Genomic DNA, 18,105 nt, shown 5'->3' on the forward strand with positions numbered 1-18,105 from the left:
TTTCTGTAAGTATATTACTCTTATTTTGTTACCTGCATAACAAAACCCAACCCTTTGCATCACCCTTCTATGTGTCCATCTTCTTACACCCCTTCCCTCCAAGTTTAGATACCTATAAAACCGCAGAGCTATCTCAGGCTGGTCTGAATAAAAATGGTTACTGCCAATACAAGCAATGGCTTCCACGTGAGTGTTGTCCTGTTTTAACACATCTTTGTAGTACTCTGCAGCTGAGGAGATATTGTTCATTTCCTACACAATGGAGGGGAAAAAAAGGATTAATTCTCCTTTGCATCACCATTTTTTATTATGAGACTTGTTAAAATGTCAATCTACAGGAGTGCTTGCTCCTGTACAGTGTATCCTCAACAGTACTTAACTACCTGTGGTTAATTATATATGTTGTGCTATTCTCTGATCAATGCAACATCACCAGTTGGCATCTCCACAAGTGACACAAGTCCATGAGAACGTGGTTATTGATCTTTTTTTTTTTTTCAGGACTAGTTATACCTGTCATAACCTGATACCACTGGTACAGTGAATATTGGTCAACTTGGCATGGACAATGGATGTGTGCTACTTTTGGTACAATGTCTCATAATAAATAGTATTGTGCAATTGATTTTTACTTTCAGTGCTTTGTAAATAAATTCATGAAATGCTTTGTCAATAAATGAGAATGCAATTGCATATGAAGTATTACTGAAAACAGGAATAGTGGATTAATTACCAAAAAATACCAAAATTTTTATTTATTAGCATGTGCCAGTTAAGACAACTGTGTTGTATCAGAACACATGCTTGGATGTACGCTAGCTGGAAGACGAGTAAGTCATCTAAGCAAAGCAGAAAAAAAGGTCTTAGGATGACAGATACCTATATTCTACTTGTGAATTCAGGTAACATGAACAGTCCTATACTGCAGTATAAATCTTTGCTAATGAAGTTATAATCCTGCACTTACGTATCGGCACAAAGCTATATCATGTCAAGTATATGCTGTTCCTTAAGAATTACTTACAGGGTTATGGAATGTTTTGCATGGCTCTGCAAAATAATATCCATATTAAAAACTGCTTAACAATTTAGAAAGAAGGGTCTCAAAATTTATGCAGCTATTTTCTTCCTTACTAAAGGACAAAAAGCCTTTAACATGAAAATGGATTCATTCCTATGGGTTAAATGAGAATGATGAGAACAGGCAAGAACACCAAGTATGCATGTAGATAAAGAAAAAAAAATTTCAAACAAAATATTTGTTTTGGAATAGTATCATTTGGTATTTATTGGTAATAAAATTTGGAATATATTAAATAGAAGTCTGCTGCTTTGCTGCTTGATATGAAAATGCATATTTTTTAAAATGCAAAATATATGGCTACCTACCTAAAGCAAAACCATTACTTTAAAACTGGCCATCTTTAAAATAAAATCTACTTCCTAATCTGTGAAACATTCACATTTCAACTGTTCTTGCCGGCTTAAGAAATTAACAGTGACTTACAGGACTAATGAAGACAGCAGCACTAATAAAGAGATCTGAAGAGTATTTGGCTGTTTGACCCTGTCAATAGGTCATCGGTGACTCAAGCAGTTAAAGTCCAATGAAAAGTATATGTAGACATAGCTACACGGGCAGTTTCTGGATCACTTGCCTTAATGTGGGCTCGTTTCTGTGTGTCTGAACAAGGAAAGGCAGGATCTCCCTGGTGTGATTAAGCAGTTGAACAAGTGAGCCTGCAAGGCTTCCCTGACATGACTTTGGTAGCTTCTTTGTGTTATGTTACCTGGTTTGCATTAGTGATACTGGAAATGAGTGTAGCTCTTTTTTCATGACCTTTTGGGTATATTGAATATTTGGCTCTTTCTCAGGCAGCTAACCTTGACCACACTGCACGTTGTATAGTAGGTACCCACCTCATAGATCCTGGCAATCCCACAGAGAAGAGCCACTTCTCCAGGAAATCGGTCTAATCCTTGCTTGAAAAGGTTTAAAGCTGTTACAGGCTGATCCAAACGCAAATACACCTAAGAAAACAGAATGTGTATATTAGGGTCAAATGTGTGACAGGGCCAGGCTGGCATTGCTGCTGGACAAGTGGAAGGAATGAGTCTGCTCAAGGAATGTCTCTGCTCCCTTTATGCTGCAAACTATTAGCAAACATGGTGAACAACACTGGGAAAATAATTGAGTTAATAAAGAATAAATCTCTGTAATGATGATAAAATAAGCCAAGAAAGATAACTATATTTGCCCTCTTATCATCTAGACATTATCAATTTATATGGACATTATTAATAAACCGAAAAGTATCTTGTTACACAGTAACACCAAAATAACATACTTTGACATTGAGGTGAAGGCAGTATTTCTCAGTCATTTTGCTGCTACCTCTTGCATGTCCTGTATTAAGCTAGGGAAGCAAAGGTTTATTCCTAACTCATTCCATCTGTAAATGTCACTGAATCTAAAATAGACTTCAGATCATTTGATATCATATTTCATTTATAAACTGTGCCATAGCTTCTGATGGATTAAATGTCTGCATTAAATTTTAAACTTTAAATGAATATCTCCATTGTGGCTGTCATGCTCCATTCTCCTTTCTTTAATCACCACTTGAAGCTTTATTTTCTCTTAGCAACAGTTTTTTACACCAAAATCATTCCGCAAAGAGTTTCAGTGCAAAGTACACACATGAAAGAGAATATATGATAGCTGGGTATAACTAATTTGTTAATTAGGAAGAGCTTAAGCTGGTGGTTTTATTTGTAAGTATTACAGATGTGAGTGACTTATCTGAGTTTAATTTATCTTAAATAAGTGCAGTAAGCCAGTGCATGCTGCCATACCTTCAAATAATTCAGCTTTTTTAGAAGTAAGAGAATTTTAATTAACTTTTACCTTCTTTTTTAATTTGTTAGAGCTATGAAGCACAGCCGTCTTCATTCCCTTAAAGGAAAAAAGCAAAAAACGGAGGACAGGAAGCACAACTAGAGCTCTTTTTTATTTTTGTTTGTTTGTTTGCCTACTATGTTTTCTCAGCATGATGGCTCAAGTCTGGTCTATGCTTCAGCTGGAGGTTCACTCCGAAGATACACTCATTACAGATCACCCAAGTGAACACGGAGCCAAGGCAACATGGTCACAAACTCTAATACAGGATTAGTCCCATGCCCAGGCACGCCACGTTTCACGCTGCCTGGTATAAAACATGGGCTCCATGTAGCACAGCTGCTCTGGGGAGACCTGCTCTTGCAGAGTACTGCACCTACAATCGCTTCGCTTTAGATGCTACATGGAAAGTGCCTGTATTTTCCCTTTGGAACCTCTCCTATCTCTGGTCCAAACATGCCTCTTCCAGACTGATCTGATGGGTCTTGGAATACTTCATAAAGTCACAGCATTCCTGACTTGTATAAAAAGATCTTTACTTTTTAAGCTTTCTTTCAGTCTTATTTTCCATAAGTTACATTTCAAAAGAGATGTACTAATGAACATAACTAGAAAATTAACTGATGCCATGGTGTCTAGTTCGCTCAGAACTTGACACAATCCTGTTATTTTTCTATGGTTGTTTAACTCTAGCCTTATTGTTGCAGTATGATCAGTCTGAGCAGTAACTCAGTGCCCTATTCTGTTACCTGCCCACTCACAGTCCAACATAAATCATGTTGTGTGATGCCTTATGCTTGAGCTAGCTGGTCTATGCAGTGGGAGGTAGATGTTCGAACGCTCTTTCTACACAGGTTATTAACGATACAGGGGGATGCACAGCTTCTATCACTGTTTTTATAAATCAAATTACTTATTTTATCACCCTGTATAGCTCAAGTGCTTTGCAGAATTACTCCTGCTAGTGACTGAAATCTAAAATTACTTAGCTAAATGGAGTAAACTAGCTCAAAAACACGGTTGCCCCAAGACAAGTCTTCAGATACCAATGGTAACAATTTAAATACCACATGTAAGAACTCAAGAACTACAAAGGTACAGCAAATATGAGAATATGAGCCAGTACCATAAAATAAACATCTGAATTATTTGCTAGTAATGATGACTTGTTTTGGACAGATTTGTGCCAGTGAGCTTGAAGGGAGCTGACAAACAGCAATTGATTTCATCCTCTTCTAGTACTAAAGGAAGAAAAACGCAGTCTTAGTTTTTCACGTGCCATTTCTTCTCGAATGCCTTAGAAAATGTCTAGAATTTGACATGTACCCTCACAAACATGTAACTCCAGCGCTTGGCTGTGCCAGCTGTTCTTCTACAGCTTTTAATGCCTTTATTTTGTCTTTTATTATTGCCTTTTAATGCCTTTGTTTATTTGAGAGCACTCTCTCTTTCAAGGTCTCCGACTGCTTCCTGTAAGCTCCCCTTATTTTGCTTTTGCTGGTGAAACTGGGTTTCTGAGCTTCCCTCATCCCTTGCCGATTTATTGCATTAGTCTCCTAGGCAACCACAGATAGCTATATCGTTTTCCATCCTGAAACTCCAGTGCTTCTTTAGCTGTATATCCCTCACCAGAGTTGAGTGCAAAGAATACAGTCAAGTAGAAGAAAGAATTTTTTGGGGGGGAAAACTGGAAAATACAAAATATATTTTCAAGCTATATACATTAATTCTGTTTCAGCTGTTAACATAAATTGCCTCAAGTCTATGTGGAGGTCACACACTATAAATCTTCACAGAATACTGACCTGGATGCTCAGCTACTCTGGTATGTGGACTTTTCAGGGATAGGTTGGAATTTCACTTCCGTATAGAATAAGCAAATCAGGAACTTACTTTTGCCAAATACAAGATTGTGTCAATCATGTCCTGTTGCTTGAGGGCTGACTTAAATTGTTTTTCAGCTTCTCGATACAATCCTAACCTAAAGAGATAACAGATAAGATGACATACATTTTCTGTGCTTTTTTAAAAATACACCGATTACACTAGAAAGCAGTGCACACTAAGCCAAACAGGAACTAGTCAAAAGAATACTTGCATTTGTGTGCATGTGAACAAAAAAAACTCTTTTATGTATATTTAGGTTACAAAGATAAGCATTGAAAAACAAGAAGAAAGGCAAATCCATGAAATCCTAAGTCACTGCCCTCTGCATTACAATGCAGTCTTCTCTACCAGAGCTTGGACTCCTCACATGGACTCCCTGAAGACTTGTTCTTAGGGGAATGTATGGCACACAAGCCCTGCAGGAGCCTGTTTCATACATAATGTGTATACATACATTTGTTTTGCAATGCTGCATTACTCTAGAATAAACAGCAGTGATCTGTAAGTGTGAAATAAACTACAGAATGTCTCAAAATGGGAGGCTTGTATCAACAACAGCAAAAATGTACATTTTCCACATCCAAATTGCTTTTTCTTTCCCTTAGCCAAAGAGCACATCTACTTGGTGAGCAAAGAAACAGAGTCAGCAGGTAAATAATGTAATTCTGATGCTGGAAGCACATATGCGTGCTTGGAGGCTTTACTCTCTACAGCACTACTCACAAAATCCTCAAATTGATGAATGGCCTCTAAGTTCAAAAAAAAATCAGCCTTATCTCCTAAAGAACATCAAATAAAGGTTAAGGATAATGAAGAATTTCATTAGCTTAGGCATCCAAAATGTTTCTGACCGTGATACAACAAGGAACATGGAATTTTAAAGGGCTAATTGCTTTGCATTACCAGTCTGCTCATCCAAGTACTGCTTCTACAGCTGCGAAGTCTGCAGATGATGCTCGTGTTTCGTAATAACCAGTGCATTCCTTGTGCTTTACGGCTGCTGCCCTCGCTTCAGAGGGTCACAGTTGTGTGTCACTGGTGTCAGGCACTTGGCTCCTGGGTGCCAGCCCTGAGCCTCGCCTCCATCTTCCAAACTGCTCCGTATTTCTTGGGCAATGCATAACTGGCAGAAATTGTCTAATATAAATTATTATTTCACTAAGTTGAAACCTTCACTAACAGATATTTTCTCAAACTAAAATTGTAATTTTTTGGACAGTTCATTCATTTTAATAATAGTTCTTTGCATTTATTTACTGAATTTTCTGCCAGGAATTTTGAAGCACGTCATCTTTGTTAAAAATGTAAATAGTTCAGTTACTTAAAGGTAGTCATTGCTGCTGTCTTTACCTCAAGTAGTGCACCATAATCTCCTCAGTTGTTAAAGCAGATTTAACTATAAGTACAGTACTTGCCAGCTAAATAGAGAGTGGTATTTCTCAATGTCCAATATTACATAACACACACAGCAGTTGTGGTCCAGCACCCACAGCCACTCATCACAAAATAAAAGAAGAAAAGAAAGGAAAAGAGCTTACCTGTAATAGCACTTCCCAATTTGGACCTTCCACCACCAGTCCTTGAACTGTGCATGCTCAGTGGCAAGGGCTGCCAAATCTAGAGCCTTCCAAAACAAAGCCATCATGTTAACATCTATACTTCTGTGGTAAGCAAAGTAAAGGAAAAATTGAAGTAAACAATGGAAAGATTTTTGTAAAAAGATAAATTTGACGAAAGAGCCTTAGTAAATCTAAGCAGAAAGCACTACTTAACATTTAATATTTTGAATAGTTTATGACATAAGAGCTGTAAGGATGATACGTCCCCATAAAAACACGTAATCCTAATAGTTTCTAGTAAGTCAAAGAGCAAATATGAAATTCATTTGATTAGACTGCCAAGTTGCTTCTTCAGAGTATATATAATATTCACATGAGCTATCATTCTGTTCCAGTTTCCCATCCACCTTCACTTTCAGTTTCCTGAAAACAAGTAAATAAATATAGAATGAACAATTCAGTACAGCCAGTCTGAAATACTGCAAGAATTCTCATTATTAGCATGAGGCTGCATCTCATTCTGGGAGCTCTTTACAAAGCCTATGAGGCAAGTAATTTTTCAATGAATTAAAATAGACAAATATTTTAAGAAACAAACAGCTATTGGAGGTGGTTTCTAAAACCTCTTACATCAGAGATAGCTGAAAAGTAGGTATGAAAGTTAGAGATGTCCTGCATTAAAATGCAAATTTCAGCATTTTGGTCTAAAATTGATGCCTGTTCTGTACAGAAACTTATCAAATAAGCAATTGTTAGTGCTTTTTTTTTTGGGGCCTAATTTAATTTATTCTAGAACATACTAAAACCATGCTACATTTAAGAATTCTATTATAGGGATACCATCATAAATAAAAAGCTTTAAAGTGGTATTTTTCACAACGAAATATTTGCTCCTGCATAAACATTTTGCAGACTATAGAAATTAGAAACTAACCTTCTATTAGGAGCGATATAGAAGTATTCTGAGCACTTTATAGCAGAGGAACCAATAACTCCCAGGATAGTGTCATATGAATGCTCAAAATACCCACAACAGCCTAATTTAGTGACATCTAGCAATAGATTCTATTCATTTTTCTCCTGCTATGAAACAGGCTGCATAAACCTGATATTCAGGTATAGATTTGGCATAGTTCAGCAAAGCCCCTGGAGCTAAGACACCTTAGTTAATTTTGGCTGTGTAGAAAAGAATAATTTCCTTCCAGCAGCAATTTAAGCTATGGACTTGCACTTTCTGACTAAATTGGAAAGAGGGGGTTGTCAATCACAGGTTCTCTGATGGAATACAGGATACTGAGGAGCTCGGAATTCACTAGCTCTTCTAGGCATGTGGAACCCTTGAAGTCCTCAGGCTGCTGGATCCCATGGGCCAAAGCTTATTTTACTTGCCTGATGATGTTTTTTAAGGGCTAAATGCACAATACAACCTCTGGACACTACAGCTGCGATGGGAAGATGTCTGTTTCAAAACAGAAATTATCAGTTTCCCTTCTCCACTTCTCCAATTTCATCTGAAGCTATATAAGCAAACTTGTCTCAATACAGTTCACTGGGAAAATTTTAGAAAATACCCTTTCTGTAGCTCGACTTTCAGCTTCCATTGAGGTATCCTAATTATTTTGATAAGCATTTTAGGCAAGGCTAACAATTTTGGCTCCTGTTGGAGAGTGGAAGTAAGAGTACTTCAGGCTCAGCAGATAATAATGTCTTCAGCTCAGCATCTATTCGTGCAGATTCGTGCAGCTTATTACCCAGCATCAAGAAACAAAGTATAACTTCATTATGAAATTAGTTTCTGAAATTAAGTATTTCCTGTTACTACTTTTTCCTATTAAAAACAGTCAACATACCACCTTGTTTTTGATATGCAACTAAAAAATGTTAATCCAGAAATAGTGCTATCAATATGACTTTGTACATATAAATGCCAGCTTTTTACATGCTAGAAGATATGCTTTCAGCTTGCACTACAACAAAATCTTTTGATAATGTGGCCTTTGAAACATTAATAACTTGATTAAAATAAACTTTTAAAACTCAAAGCTTTCCATTTGCCATCTCAATACCAATTGCAAGCACAATTTACTCTCATAGTTTACAACAAAACATTTAATTGCCAACTTAAGGTACAAATCAATGTAGAGTCTGCACAGCACATTAATTTAAAACCAATCCATAATAACAATAATAAGTCTTCTTAGACTCGTGACACTCCTGTGCCTTTCTAAGTATTAGTGTAGTTGTGTTAATAAACAGTAAAGGAAAATACCATGGACTGAGGATTACTCCTTTCACAAAATGGCAGATATTGTTATTTCTTCTTAAGGATTTTCACTTCAAATCTACATCTTAAACACTAATTGTTTCAAAAGTTTTAATAATTTTAGGATAGCATTCATTATCTGGGAATGCCAGTCTGCTGAAACTGTTACTCTATTGCACCCTTTGCATAGTTACTCCTGTGTACAGTAGTCTCTATCAACAAACATATTAGCCCAGAATTAATGGTAGAGATTTATTTTTCTCTCAGTTATTTTATTTGTACAGATAATGAATAAATAAATAAACCCTAATACTTTTTTTCCCCCTCTGGTGAAAAGCAGTTTTTATACAGAATGAATCAGAATAATTTTAAATTAAAAGAAAGTAGATGTCTTAGCTATAGCTATATTTCGCATGATTCTGAGTGTTTTTTTTTTTTTTTTTTTTAACATTGCTCACCTTAGTTAAACTTTAGGATAACTAAGTTTTTCAGATTTTCTACTAGGATTCTACTCAGAATAAAGCAGCTTGTAGCTTTACAAGCCTTTACTATAGCTGTGCAAAAATAAAATAATAAATGTACATTTGTTTGAAACTCACTAATTTCATACATGAGATTGTATGCAACAAGAAAATGTATATTGATATGAACTATAGTGAGTCAATTCTTCTTTCTCATGCTGCTCAATGGTAGTAATTCTAGTCACAAATGTTGATTTCTTTATAATAAATCAGCATATGAGAGTTTAACAGAGTGCTGAGTAAATGACATGAGCAATAGTCATTTTAAAATAATTTCCTTTAGCAAGTGTCTTCAGGATTTTATAGTTTGCAAAACTATTATATAAGTCCATCATAAATAGTTTCCTCTCAGAGAGTATAAACTTCAGACTGTTAGGAAGAACCAAGAAAATAACAGAGGTCTTGACTATTGACCCCCAAGTGTAATGTACATTCATCGTTCTCTCTCAGAACTAAGTGTTTGGCCATCAATATTCGCCTAAGAATAACAGCAGAATCCAGTAACACAGTTTAATGCTGAAATAAATAAGTAAAAGCTGAGCTGTTCTTGGTGAGGCATTTTAAACTGCCTGCTCTCACAGCATTTAGCCCCCAAAATGCCTTTTAAAAGTACTTCAACTAGTGCAGAAAGCCAGTTATTGAACATATATCAGTCCATCAGAAAACAAGCAAGAACACTGATAGCTAAGGTAATATTTTATTTAAATAAATTTATTTCGTTAATTTAAACAAACAAACCCATTTCATTTTTCTTTAGGAAACTGTTTAATTTTTCATCAAGTAAAATGAAAGAGTTTTGAATGCATTTTCAAGTGCTGAAGAAGCAACACGCTTCTCTCCTTTTCCTCCACCCCTCAGTTTCTGGTAATTGATAGCTTATAAATGTATTTACTTTTAATTTGAACTATATTCCTAGCACTGTTTTCCCAGCTGAATGCACATTGATTAAGGCTATTCCTTGAACGAAACTGCACTTTATTCTTTCTCTAGATTGTCTGAATACTAAGCAGAACTGAAATGATAAAACTCCCTTTGATTTTTAAATAACAAAGTTGAAAACAGTAAAGACCATTCTAGACCAACAAAGTGACAAAGGAGCATACGCTCTCTACTACTTCTGTGCTGTGATCATAATCCTGGGCTAAAACTACTATTAATTTGCTGGGAAACTGCTCAAGAAAAGAAATAACCTGCTACTTTGTTTTCCACAATCTTCTTCAGGTGAAGAATTCACATTCCTTTTTTATACAGATCTAAATTTTGAGGCTAGAGTACTTAAAAAAATAAATAAATAAATCCAAGATTTTTCTTAAAGATAGTGATCCTGGGTTCTCATCAAGGACTTTTAAGATATATGCGTTATTATGTAAAAAACATTTTACAGTTTTTTTTTAGAGTATCTAAAATGTTTTCTTCAACCTAGAAAATCTCTATGTCCTTAAAGCGTAGCTCACAGGCACGCGTGACCTCTTATTAAGTGATTCTTTTATTCCTGAGAACTGGGTTCTCAGTAACAAATATCTCTTCATTATTAGTGACACAAAAAGATTCTTCCATAGAGTCAAAGAACGATGCGACCCTGTGCCTGTGCTGTCAGTGTCTCTGCTTGAGCATCTCCAGAGGTTCCTTCCAACCTGAAGCCTTCCATGATTCTTTGTGATTCCTTGATTACCGGAATAGAGCTTCAAGATCATCTAGTCTGACCATAAACCCATCACCACCATGCTTGCTAATCCATGTCCCTAAGTGCCTCATCTACACCTTTTTTGGACATGGCCAAGGATGGTGACTTCATCACTTCCTTGGGCAGCCTGTTCCAATGCTTCAACACTCTTTCTGTGTAGAAATTCTTCCGTATGAAGAACCTGAACCTCCCCTGGCACAACTTGAGGCCTTTTTCTCTTCTCCTTTTTCTTAATGTTTAGTATCAGAACAAGCAAATGTTAATTGCTATTTCTCTCTGACGGCTCTGACACTTGCACTTACTGGTGCAGCCATGTTTTGGGCGATGGTTCATTGCAATCCAATACTCTTAAAAGCACTCTCTGCAATACAGCAAAAGTTTGAAACTGTAACACTTTGTACTAGATTAAAAGCATCCTACTTCAGTGCATTCGGAAATCATTCTGATCTATGTCAATGCCAAGAAAAGTTATTGTTCAACCAGCTGAAAATGACAGGATCAAAAAAGCAAGTTAGGAATTTAACTTCAACTCTCATCACTCTAATCATATGTCAGGATTGCTGCATAAAATTCAGTTTAGTCAGCTTCACACTACTGACATGAGACAATCATTTCATACAAACTTTGAGCAGAAATTTTGATTACAATTCAATTGTAAACATACACCTAACAGAGTAATGAAATAATGAAATGAAATATTTTGACACTTTATTGAGTAATTTACTCCTGGGTAAGCTGCCAAGAAACTCCCACAAATTTGACCCAAGTATTTATGCAAGTTTAAACCATAAGTACCTGAACATGATCTTGCCCATACAGCACAGTAACATAGAAAGAGCAGCTGAATAAAGGTCTTGGATAGTGCAGGAGGAAAAATGTATAATTAGAAAAGCTGTATTAATCCCAGAGCTCAGTACTGTAAATTCCTTAGGCCTTGGGCAAACTGTCAGATTTTTCTAGAGATGTTAAAAATTAATGGCAAAATCTTTAATGAAATAAATGTTATACACAATGGTATGGACAAAATAATGTTTCCACTAGGATCACAATATATCTCACCCTATGGAGTTTCATTGCTAGAGAGATCAAACTCATGTTGATATTTTAATTTACTGCAGTTTCACCAAATACTTCCTACTCCTATTCTTCCTTGACCAAAATGTATTACTGGGAAGACCAATCATCCCAGTAATTTCAAATGTCCAGTGATGTTCAGTTCAATCTATTTTTGTCAGATTTTGACTAATTTTAACAGCATTAGAATATTATTTTTGCTTCTGAAAAAAAGAGAAGAACTGGGATCTTGATATTTGTAAATTAGTACACTTATAGAAAGGATTACGTAATTTTGCAGCACTGGAATTGAGGTAAGCACACCTATATAGCACACAGTCAACACATCATCCACAGAATGTCTGCTGGCAATAGAGAAAAGTCTGGCCAGTCTCCACTGCCTATTTCCTCGATACTATTTTGGGACATGGTTTAGCAGGCATGGTCTTGAAGGGCTTAAGGTCAGACTTGATGATCTTGAAGGTCTTTTCCAACCATAATGATTCTATGATTTTTTAGAAATTTGTTTTAAAGCTTCATTTATGTACTAAGATATGAAATACTAGTTAGATCCTTAATTTAGTAGAATAAAGACAGAAATAACAGAATGAGATGGAATAAAAACAGAAAATGAAAAGTACAGATACTCACATTTTTAATGTCATTTTCATGGTGAAAAATATATTCAAACAACGCCTGTCAAAGTAATATTTAAAACATTGTAAGGTTAGAAGATAAAAAAACAACTAAAGTTATCTTAGAAGAATTCAGGATATTCCTCACTTTGGGCAGACGTTAATTTTTTATGATAACAATCATATCTACAATCACAATTGTTGAAATTCATATTTAGTTATGATTTGAATAGAAACAAAACTATAGATGTTCTACATTGTCATTAAAAGAAATTAATTTCATTAAATTCAGTTTGGGAAAAAAAAAAGTAGCGATAATTTGAAAGAGATGGAAAATTTGAAATCCCAGTAATATTTCTGTGACATCTTAAATGTAAAATCAACCCGTAATCTAACAAATATTTTTTGAAATGTGTATTTAAGTACTTAAAGTAATTCAAAATCTAAGTAATCTAAACCCAGAATTATTAAAAATGTAGCCGAGTAAATTTTTTTTGTCATCCAGGATAAAAAAAAACTTCAAACCCCACAGAACTTTAGAATCTGCAAAAAAGCTTCAACTTCCTTTTTGCTCATAAATGACAAATGCCAGCAACACAATACTGTTAAAAATTGGTGCTCAGACATCATAACATCAAAGCTTAAAGAAGTTATGTGTATTAGCTAGGCTACAATAACTTTTCATAATCATGTTCTTCGCTCACAATAATTCCAAGGCAATATAAATATAAGCTTTCCTAATCAAAAAGCAGTCACATAACCAAGAATTAATGAAAGAATGAACCAGCAATCCTCCAAAGGCTTTCCATGACTCTACTAATTTTCCTTAGGCAAAATTATTAAAAGATTAACATTAAGGAAGTCAGAGAATTGCTGACTAATTGCCTTGTCAGATGAGGTTGATGTCTCAACCTATTTTTCTCCTACTTTTGTTCTGAAAATGATCTGAACAGAAAACCACAAGATAAAGAAAGATTAGCAAAAATACAGTTATGAGGAGATTAGAATAGGCAGAAGATAATTAAAAACAAAAATAATAAGAGAAAATAAATAAGTGGTGAAACCAAGTTCCATAATAAGAAATCATACAATAAAAGCAAGTAAGTCTAAAAGTGATAAGGGGGATGGTTTTCGGATAGCTACCATGAGAAATTTACTGCCACTATCTTCCTGCCCTGACTTTCAAATGTATTTAAATGACTGGACATTCAGCTAGATAAAAATATCTAGATTTATCTGAGTAACTATTAAAATCCACAAGCTGAAAAAGATAAACCTTCCTGTACTACAGCATAAACCAACTGCTAACTGAAATTTAAGACAGACTCTCTCAAGGGACAGATCCTATCTCAGATGTCTACTGCAAGGCTTCCTGCACTAGGCTTGCACCTGGATAGTCAGACATAAGTTACCTGCATACCTACTTTGCCCATGCTTGTATGCTTAAACACACAGGAACACCTACATGTTTAAAAAGACTTACTATATGAACTTAATAGTTGCAGAATTTATCATCCATTGCCTTGCACCTGAGAAAGGTGACAGCTCTACAAATTTAAAAACATTAGTCAATGACACACAAAATGCAGCCTAGCTTCCTTCTTTGGCTTCAGCCTTAGTGCTATTTTGCTCAAAAGAAAAGTCAAAAATTCATGTAGCTCTAACTTTAAAATTAGCTTTTGCATTCTGTGTGAAACATTCATGTCATAACATATTAGCATCATAATACTGACAAGTGCACTTGTATATGGACATTACCAGGAGGATTGTTGCTTCGTATTTTTTGGCTTTAGCATTTTTCTGCATGAAACTGGAGGAGGACAGAGCTATTTTACCTTGGAAGAAAAACCACTAATTAAGAGAAAAATTAAAAATGTGTGTGGCACGCCTAAGAGCTGTCACTGAAAATAAATATTTCATCTGACAGTTGCCCTACATACTTAATAGTGTATATAGTTCTCTAACAATTAAAATCTGGATGTTTATAAACAGATAAACTAATAAAGATTGATTTCTTATGGTTGTCTCTTTTTTTTTAAGCAGCATTAAAAAAGAAAAGAATTTGCTAGTCATTTAAGAAAAACAACTAAAATGACCAGTTTTAGCTTAATAGAGTACACTTTCTCATCTGGACTGCATACACAAAAGTTAGTTCACTTCTAGGTCATGAGCCAAACATTCATGAGAGAAGAGTCTGTCTGATAGTCTTTGGATACCCCCTCTGCAAAGTGAATTCTCGGTCTTAGTGCAACAGTTGCTTTCTGTGAATGAACTACACACACAAAACATGACCCATACAAGTGGACCTACTGGGAGAAGATTCTGCTGAAAGGCCACACAGTGACACAGCATCAGACTTTAGGTCCTCCCCAGTCAAGGCTGAAACCCCAAACTTGAGCAGAAATACTGACAAACCTATTCTGTTGGTAGACAGCCTTAGTTTCAATGACTGTCAATCACAAAATCTATTTTAAAAACAAAAACAAAAAAAAAGTATTTATATACAAAAAGATCACTGACTCTTTCTATAAAATCAAAGGGAAAAATCCAAACCACTTGAGCATTTTTAGGTCAGTATTACCATCTATTCGTATGATAAAATTTTATTTCTGAGTAATGCGGAGTGTTCTGCTGTGTCTCCTTTCTTTTCTTTTTTCTTTTTTTCTTACCTATATGTAATTCTAGATTATTACATTTTCTTCTATCCAAATATTTTTCCCAACTTATGCTTTCAGAATTACCTCTTCAGACATGTTTTCAGTTCCAAGTCTGATAACTACTGCTTATGGACAGAAAGCAAACATGCACTATTTGTCTGAACTTTATATCACTGGTCAGATGCACAATATCACGTACAGTTACACTGAAATGATACCAGAAAGTTAGAAATACATAAAAGAATGTCAACCAAAATAATTACATACCTTTGCCAGTTTGGGTTTATGAGCATATTTTCCTAAATTCAGTCGAGACATGTTTATGAAAGGGCCATCTGGATTTGTCAGCATTGTGGCCTGAAGGGGAGAAAAAAAAATGGTGAGAAAGTCTTTGCATTTTTCACGGAAAAAAATGAAGTATTAGCATAAATATACAGGGAAAAATAAAAATTAAGCATTCTGTAAACCCACTGCTGTACTATGGAAGAGGGATTTATCTTACAGAATTTCTTTTTTTTTTTTTTAAATCATGAATCTAGCCTAATATAACTCTCTACTCACATACTATCTTTAAGAAAGGTAGGATGAATAGCCTTGGGGGGGGGGGGGGTACTTTTTTCCACCCTCTTTCTAATTGTTAGGAAGTGCCTAAACAAGTAGCAATTTTCCTTATCTTCTAAAGTGACAGGTACTGAGACATTAACACTTGCTTTCTAGGAAACTGAAATGGTTGGAAGAGGTTTCCACATACTTGAGGTAAAAACACAATATAGAGTTCTATGGTCTTTAGTGAATAAAAATTGATCTCACAGAACTTGTGTCTGTAGGTGTATTTTATACATAAACAGACTTGCAAATTAATAGGAGGTTACATTTTCAAACAGTGCTTTGAAAACACTTTAAACAAGAAATCAGAAAGGCTCAGCTTGAGTTTAGACACAACTTTAAAGTCAAACACTATGTCTCTGTGTTATATATTATGGCCAACAAAACTATCTCTATAAGAGCAGCCTGAAACTTACCGTTCCTAGCCTGGGGTAGCTCCCAGAAGCGCTAGTAATTGGACGAGCTGTGAGAGCTGTTCGAGGTGTTTTTATAGCCTGTTCCATAGTACTCGGCCGTCCACTTTGTGTGCTGGGTCTTACAAATCCTGTAATAGGTCTTCCTGACTGAGTTACTGGCCTGGAGGTGTTAAACACATTATCCTCGTGTAGTATTTATTGATAGAGAGACTTTAAACAATTACATCTAAAGCATTTCATTTTAGATGTTAAGTTTAGGATTTTCTCATTTATGTAGAACATTCTTCAAGTCTCATTTCCTATAAATAAATAAACACATACCTAACAGCTGGGCTGGGACCTCCACCTTGGCTAGTTCCAGGGACTTTCAAAGATGTTCCTGGTCCTATAAAATAAGAACACTGCTCATTTCACATTAAGGTACAGGGGACTTTAAAAAAATGTGTCTTTTGATAAACTGCAAGATTTTGTTCAAACTGAGGAGAGAGGACGAGAAAAAGAGTGCATAATACTATCTTATTGTGGTAAACTGTTAGGCTACTGTAAGATATCTGTCATAATGAACACGGGAAAAAGTAATTCTCTTGGTAGATAGAAGATGATGTCCTTCTCATTCCTTCCTCTAGAGATATCAAGGATGTTTTGTCCCTTCTTTTCCTCCCCATATATCCTAAAGATTTCAATGACCTCATCACTAGTACCTGCACAACATCCATTTCACTCGAGTTTTGGATACCACTTGACCCCTTCTTTTCAGTGGAGACACACAATGTATGTAGTCTTCACATACAGACTACAACAGATATGGACTATAACCTCAACAGCATCTTAATAGCAACAGATACTATACAAGAAAATAGTTATCTGAACAGCAGGATCAAGCTAATTTGAAATGGAACATTCCCTATCTGGAATTAAAACACTGCCCAAATGTGATTAAGCAGCCAGAAACTTTTTTTTTTTTTTTTTTTGGCTACAGGAAAAATGGAGAATGATATGTCTTTATATCTTTATATATCCCCTACCCCCAACACAGTCTGCTAAAAATTTTCTAGCTTATGAACAGCTTTAAATGTTGTTAAGAATTGAAGTTAAATTGATGGGTAGATAATTTCCTACCTCCTTTTCTTCTAAGATAAGCCCTATATTTGCCCCTCTAAATCAACCTAGATACCTTTTAGCTCCCTTATCTCAGGCTGACATCAAGCACTTTTGTCTCTAAAAGTACAGTAGCTCCCTGACAGTGGCTGTTTTTAGTGATAACAAAAGCCAAAAAAATGTATGATGACCTTTGTAAATGCTAATAAACATGCAAGTGATATTGAAACAAGGACCAGAGCTCAGGATTCTCTCTCTGCTGGATAGCTACCTTTCGGCTCCCTCTTGCTTTAAAGTTATGCAAATTTTGCATTCATTATTGAACAACAGGATAGATAGAAAGTTCACCCAGCCAACTTTGTAACCTGACAGCTACAGCATTCTCCTGAGAAAGAGGGAGAGTCTTTCAACTTTTCAGCCTAGGGGGCAAAGAACTAGTGTTTCACTTTTTAGACTACTTTTTAACTACCAAAATAATATGTAAATTGCAAGTCATTGCAATCCCTCTTTTCAGACATGTGTGTGAACACCAAGGAGGCTCTGTAGCTTTAGCATACTTGGAGAATGCTTTAAGGACAGAGTCCCCTTGGCCTTGCCCCCAGGCAACTCAGCTGTGGGTCCTTACTTTGTGAGTCCCAACTGAACCAGGTATGAACAGACATCAAGAGGAAAGAGCAACACATGCTGCACAATGCATTTGTGAACAGGAATCATCAAAAGTATCTTTCTTTGTAAAGCCTATTTAATTTAGCAATTAATGCAGCAAGCGAAAGTAAAATTATTAGGTAGACAGCTTTGCCTGAAAAAACTGAATAAGGATAGATGCA

General features: G+C 35.6%; 1 protein-coding gene across 2 annotated transcripts in view; it reads right to left on the reverse strand.

Moving 5' to 3' along the window:
* Positions 1-18,105, reverse strand: part of TTC8 (tetratricopeptide repeat domain 8) — a 36,228-nt gene that overhangs the window by 5,112 nt on the left and 13,011 nt on the right. The window contains exons 4-11 of one of the 2 annotated variants that reach the window (XM_026044694.1): positions 16,502-16,565; positions 16,181-16,340; positions 15,426-15,515; positions 12,518-12,562; positions 6,325-6,410; positions 4,793-4,880; positions 1,921-2,031; positions 113-252 (exon numbers count right to left, since the gene is read on the reverse strand). In XM_026044694.1, coding sequence (XP_025900479.1) covers positions 113-252; positions 1,921-2,031; positions 4,793-4,880; positions 6,325-6,410; positions 12,518-12,562; positions 15,426-15,515; positions 16,181-16,340; positions 16,502-16,565 — 784 coding nt within the window. The remainder of the gene's footprint in view (positions 1-112; positions 253-1,920; positions 2,032-4,792; positions 4,881-6,324; positions 6,411-12,517; positions 12,563-15,425; positions 15,516-16,180; positions 16,341-16,501; positions 16,566-18,105) is intronic. The other variant, XM_026044695.1, reaches the window with a different exon arrangement.

Source organism: Nothoprocta perdicaria, unplaced genomic scaffold (assembly GCF_003342845.1).
Source record: "Nothoprocta perdicaria isolate Ctin4 unplaced genomic scaffold, notPer1 scaffold_379, whole genome shotgun sequence".
NCBI classification, from domain to species: domain Eukaryota; kingdom Metazoa; phylum Chordata; class Aves; order Tinamiformes; family Tinamidae; genus Nothoprocta; species Nothoprocta perdicaria.